The 4898-nt window shown below is 43.6% G+C and overlaps 1 protein-coding gene across 1 annotated transcript in view; it reads left to right on the top strand.

Moving 5' to 3' along the window:
- Window positions 1–386: 386 nt before the first annotated feature.
- Window positions 387–4898, top strand: part of SLC22A16 (solute carrier family 22 (organic cation/carnitine transporter), member 16) — a 16625-nt gene continuing 12113 nt past the window's right edge. The window contains exons 1-2 of the mRNA XM_010004347.1: window positions 387–856; window positions 4065–4182. Coding sequence (XP_010002649.1) covers window positions 420–856; window positions 4065–4182 — 555 coding nt within the window. The 5' untranslated portion in view covers window positions 387–419. The remainder of the gene's footprint in view (window positions 857–4064; window positions 4183–4898) is intronic.

Genomic DNA, 4898 nt, shown 5'->3' with positions numbered 1-4898 from the left:
CCTTAGAACCTGAGGTTGCAAGACTTTGGTTTCCCTACCCATTACAGTAATGAAGGCCTTATTTTGAGAGGATGTACCACACACACTTGGAGGGTAGAAGGTTGCTTCAAACTAAGTGTTGAAGTTCAGAATGATTTCTTTTTCAGTGGTCTTCTCTGTGCATGACTAAACACAGGACTTAGAGTAGCATTTATTTCCTGATAGCTCTGCTTTGATCTCTTCAGCTCAGCTCAGTTTGAAGCAGCACCATAGGACCAAACACTGGGCACTTTAATTATGTCTCCATTTACTGATCTGAGCAAAATAATAATGCTGATTTATTTTTTTTGTGTGTATTAAGGGCTCTTCTTCAGTGAACTTTTTTTCCTTCCCTTTACAGGTTTCAAGCATGTGTTTATTTTGCATCTGTCTTTCAAGCTATGTCATGTGGTATCCATTACTTATCATCTGTGTTCATGGCTGTAACTCCCAACTTTGTCTGTGGGATCCCTGGAAATGTGAGTAGTGTTCTTTTCTACAACTCCTCTGAATCCAGCATAGAGGACATCTGGACACTGTGGACATCAACAGAAAATTACATTGTAGTCCAGCTGGAAAATGGAGAAATTTGGGAACTTGACCAGTGCAGCAGAGCCAGACGAGATGTTGGTTTGGGTCTGACCTATGAATACAAAGGCAACAAGTCAGTGTTTCCTTGCTCTGATGGGTTCCTCTACGATGACACCAAGTGGAAGAGCACGGTTGTTACGCAATGGGATCTGGTCTGTGACAGAGAATGGCTGGCAAAACTCATCCAGCCAACATTCATGCTTGGAGTCCTGATTGGAGCAGTGATTTTTGGTGACATTGCTGACAGGTAAAGTGCCATCCTCCTGCACACTGCAGCAACTCCATCTGCATCTGCCTCTTTTGTTGTTTTCATTCACTGGGTATTCATCATTCTCTATTCACAGATAAAGAGGTTTGGGTATTGTTTTGTTCACAGAGGTGTTCAACTCAATTTCTTTTCCTGAGAGCAAGCACCAATTTTAAAATGTGTTCACGAATCATTTGCTTTTAGAATTTTTTTCCTACTTTAGATCAGCCATTGTTCTAGGCCTTGGTTCCTCAAATTGCTCTCTGCAACTAGCATTTTACTCTAGATTATTATTCTTTTTTTTTTTTAACAGCAATAGCAATAGTTAGTATTATTAGCACCAATAAAACGTGGGAATAGATTTTCACCTCATTTTCCATGAGAACAGATTCATCATGGAAACACAGATTTTTCTTTCTGAATATGATAAACATATTAAGGTACTAGAATGTTGAAATTATTTATTTATAAATCACCAGTTTCCTGACCTCTGTCATGAATGCAGCTCTGTGGGGCTCATGCAGAGGTTTTGACCAGGCCCCATGTTCTTAAACACCAATACACTAGTTTTCCTTGCTATCCAATCAGGTTGGAAGGGACCTCAAGGTCCAACCTGTCTAAGTAATAATGTAGTTTAAATCAGATGGCTCAGCACCCTGTCAGGAGAGTCAAGTGCTTGAGCTATGTTGTACTTGGTTCTGTCTCAGGCAGTTTCTGTACCTGTGTTTCAATTGGAACACCAAGCTAGTGTTATTGGTCTCTTTCTGTAAAGGAGCTTGTTGACTAGAATGAGCTTAGGTCAATGGGTAATGGATGAAAACTGGAGGAGGGGAGATTGAGGTGAGACATGAGGAGGGAATTGTGGAGTGTGAGGGTGGTGAGAGCCTGGCCCAGGTTGCCCAGGGAAGCTGTGGCTGCCCCATCCCTGGCAGTGTTGAAGGGCAGGTTGGATGGGGCTTGGAGCAGCCTGGGCTGGTGGGAGGTGTCCCTGCCCATGCAGGGGTTGGAACTGGATGATCTTGAAGGTCCCTTCCAACCCAAACCAGTCTGTGGTTCTGTGACTAACAGCCCTGTTAGGCAGAGGGTGAAGTTTTATCCCCCAGCTGACAAGCAGTATGAGCAGAAAAAGCAGACCAGGCGTGTTGTTTTCTGGTTTTCCTTCCTTAGCACAGTGCTGTGGTGTTACAGTTACAACGTGGGGATGCAGAAGTAATGATTTTTTTTTTTTTAATTTGGCTTTTAGAACACATGGAATCAATCCTCCCTCCTGATCCAAGGCTTTGTATAACCATATTTAATACAAAACCAGAATATAATGCCAACACTTGTTCTGTGTTCCTTTAAATCGTTCATAGCTTTATTAATTCTCAGACATGATTTATAAGGTTATGATCATATTGTTTTCATTGCCATTAATTCAAGCCATGGACAGCCAGTTAAGATAATACCCACATTCTGAGTTGGGGATTTACAACTGTAGATTTTATAGCTGAAAGTTATTATTTTCTGACACATCCTGGCTGGTGGGAGGTTAAGTTTGTGGTTCCTCCCATTTGTAATTAGCAGATTTCCCAACAGAAGAGCTCTGACAGCTGGGACTCACTGGGATCTCTACTGGCAGGAATCAGAGGCCAAATATGCATGACTCCAGGTCATGGCTGGAGAGAAGCAGGAGGGTGCTGAAAAGAACTGTGCTGTGTGGCTTTTGGGAATATACCTCCTATTGACAACATCACAAAGAATCCTAGAATGTCTTGGGTTGGAAGGGACCTCTAAAGGTCCTCTAGTCCAACCCCCTGCAAGGGCAGGGACATCTCCACCTAGACCAGGATGCTCAGAGCTCGCTCAAGCCTGACCTTGCAAGTCTCCAGGGATGGGGCCTCCACCACCTTTCTGGGCCACTTGGGCCAGTGTCTCACCACCCTCACACTCCAGAATTTCCTCCTCATGTCTCACCTCAATCTCCCCTCCTCCAGTTTTCATCCATCCCCCCTTGTCCTCTCCCTCCCTGCCCTTGTCCCAAGCCCCTCCCCAGCTTTCCTGGAGCCCCTTCAGGCACTGGAAGGGGTTCTGAGGTCTCCCTGGAGCCTTCTCTTTTCCAGGCTGAACACCCCAACTCTCTCAGCCTTCCCAGGGCTGTTTTAATGTAACACCAAAAACTGAGAAAAACCCACAAATGAGCTCACACCCCTGAAAGTCCACAAACTCTGTGTCCAAACTTACTGTCCACACCTGTGAAAAGCTGTTTGCAGTGGCGTAGAAAATTAAAGTCCGAGAGAAGGTTATCAGGGGAGGAAAATGATTCCACACGTTCTGTGGTACAGAACATTTGCAGGCAGAATGTAATGAATCCTCCATGGAGTGCTGTGTATCTACTGCAAATTTCTAGGTTTTCTCCTCAGATGAGCCTCTTAGTGACAGTGTGTGCTAACCTGTTGAGGGACAACTGACTCTCTAGGTGTATTTTCTCCCTGAGATGTTGGGAAAAGATAAATAAGAACTTCCCTTTTACTAAATGCCCTTTTACACTGGAATGACCATGTTGTTGATGGGCAGCTAGTATTTGACATGTTGGTGGTGTCTGTTAGTGTACTAGCTTATTGGAGGTCTGTGTTTGTCCAGGCACGTGTGCTGTGAGGCAATTAAAAAATTAGAGGAATATGTAATTGTCATTTATTAGAGAATTCAACTTCAAATGACTGGACAAAGAGATGTTACAGAAGCCTGTCGTTACTGTCCAAATTGGTTGGGCAAGAGACAGGATGTGTTATCACAGCTAGCTTTTCTTGGAAGCTACTAACCATGTGTTACTTAATATAAAACATCTGAAAAGCAAGGCTTACCTACCCCCCTCACAGATACACCAGTGGATTTGCAGACTAGTTATCTAGAAATTAAACTTGAAACCAGAGGTGGGCAGATGTAAATGCCTGTTCCTGCATGTTGCTTCCAGTCAAGAAGAGTGGAGTGGGAATTCCTTCCATAGGAGCTTCTTTTTTTCCTGCATTTTGTTGGAATTACTGAAAAATGAATGGTTTTCTTTCTCACCTGGTGAGGAAAATACAGGAAACTAGTGTAGAGTCTCTGTGGTGAGTGAGCGCGTTGGGTGTTTTCGGAGTCACTTCCAGACAGGGAGTCTGGAGTTGCAGGTGTATTTAAATGGCATGTCTGTGGTTATTCATAACTGTGTCCCTGCTGTGATTTGCAGACTGGGAAGGCAGCGTGTGATCTGGTTCACAAGTGCTGGTCAGTTTGTCTTTGGAGTGGCAGTGGCCTTCACCTTTGACTACTACAGCTTCGTGACTGTGCGGTTCCTGCTCGCCATGGTAAGGAGGGTCCTCTCCCCTGCTCTGGGTGATCTTGCCTTCCCCCTCTCAGGAAAAACTCCTTTTTGTTCTTGTTTCCTTCCCGACTTCACTATTCTAAAGACCCCTCTGTTGCACTTATTTCAGCAGAGCAGGGAGTGTCTGAATGTTGTTGGATCACAGTGCTTTTCCTCTTTGAATTAATAGAAAGGGCCTGTCTGAACAGGGCTTGGTGCTTCCTCCATCCCAACCTCTGCTGGTCTGGTCATACTTAGGTAGATATGTTGAATACCTAGATGTTTATACTGTGCTTAAGGGTATTCCAGTTATTCCACTGTGTGTAAATATATATAGTATAGTGTGTATACATATATCCCACCTCCTTGGAAGTGTTGAAAGGCAGGTTGGATGGGGCTTGGAGCAACCTGGGCTGGTGGGAGGTGTCCCTGCCCATGCAGGGGGTGGGACTGGATGGTCTTGAAGGTCCCTTCCAACCCAAACCATCCCATGATTCTATGATATATGTGTACATATTTATGCACATGCTCTTATATATATGTCTGATATATATCCAGTCTCTACTATACATTCAAAATTTATATACATAGTGAGCAATTTTAAATCACTATTTTTACAGCCAAAAAGACTAAAATTTGTGGTCTTCCACTGTATAATGCATAAAGAAACTAGAAAGTTATCACAAGAAAGATGGCATAAGTTATTTAAAGTACATTTGA

The sequence above is a fragment of the Chaetura pelagica genome, unplaced genomic scaffold (assembly GCF_000747805.2).
Source record: "Chaetura pelagica isolate M959 unplaced genomic scaffold, ChaPel_1.0 scaffold118, whole genome shotgun sequence".
In the NCBI taxonomy this organism is placed as follows: Eukaryota; Metazoa; Chordata; class Aves; order Apodiformes; family Apodidae; genus Chaetura; species Chaetura pelagica.
Note: the sequence above shows the minus strand (reverse complement) of the source record. Positions and strands in the feature narration are given on the sequence as shown.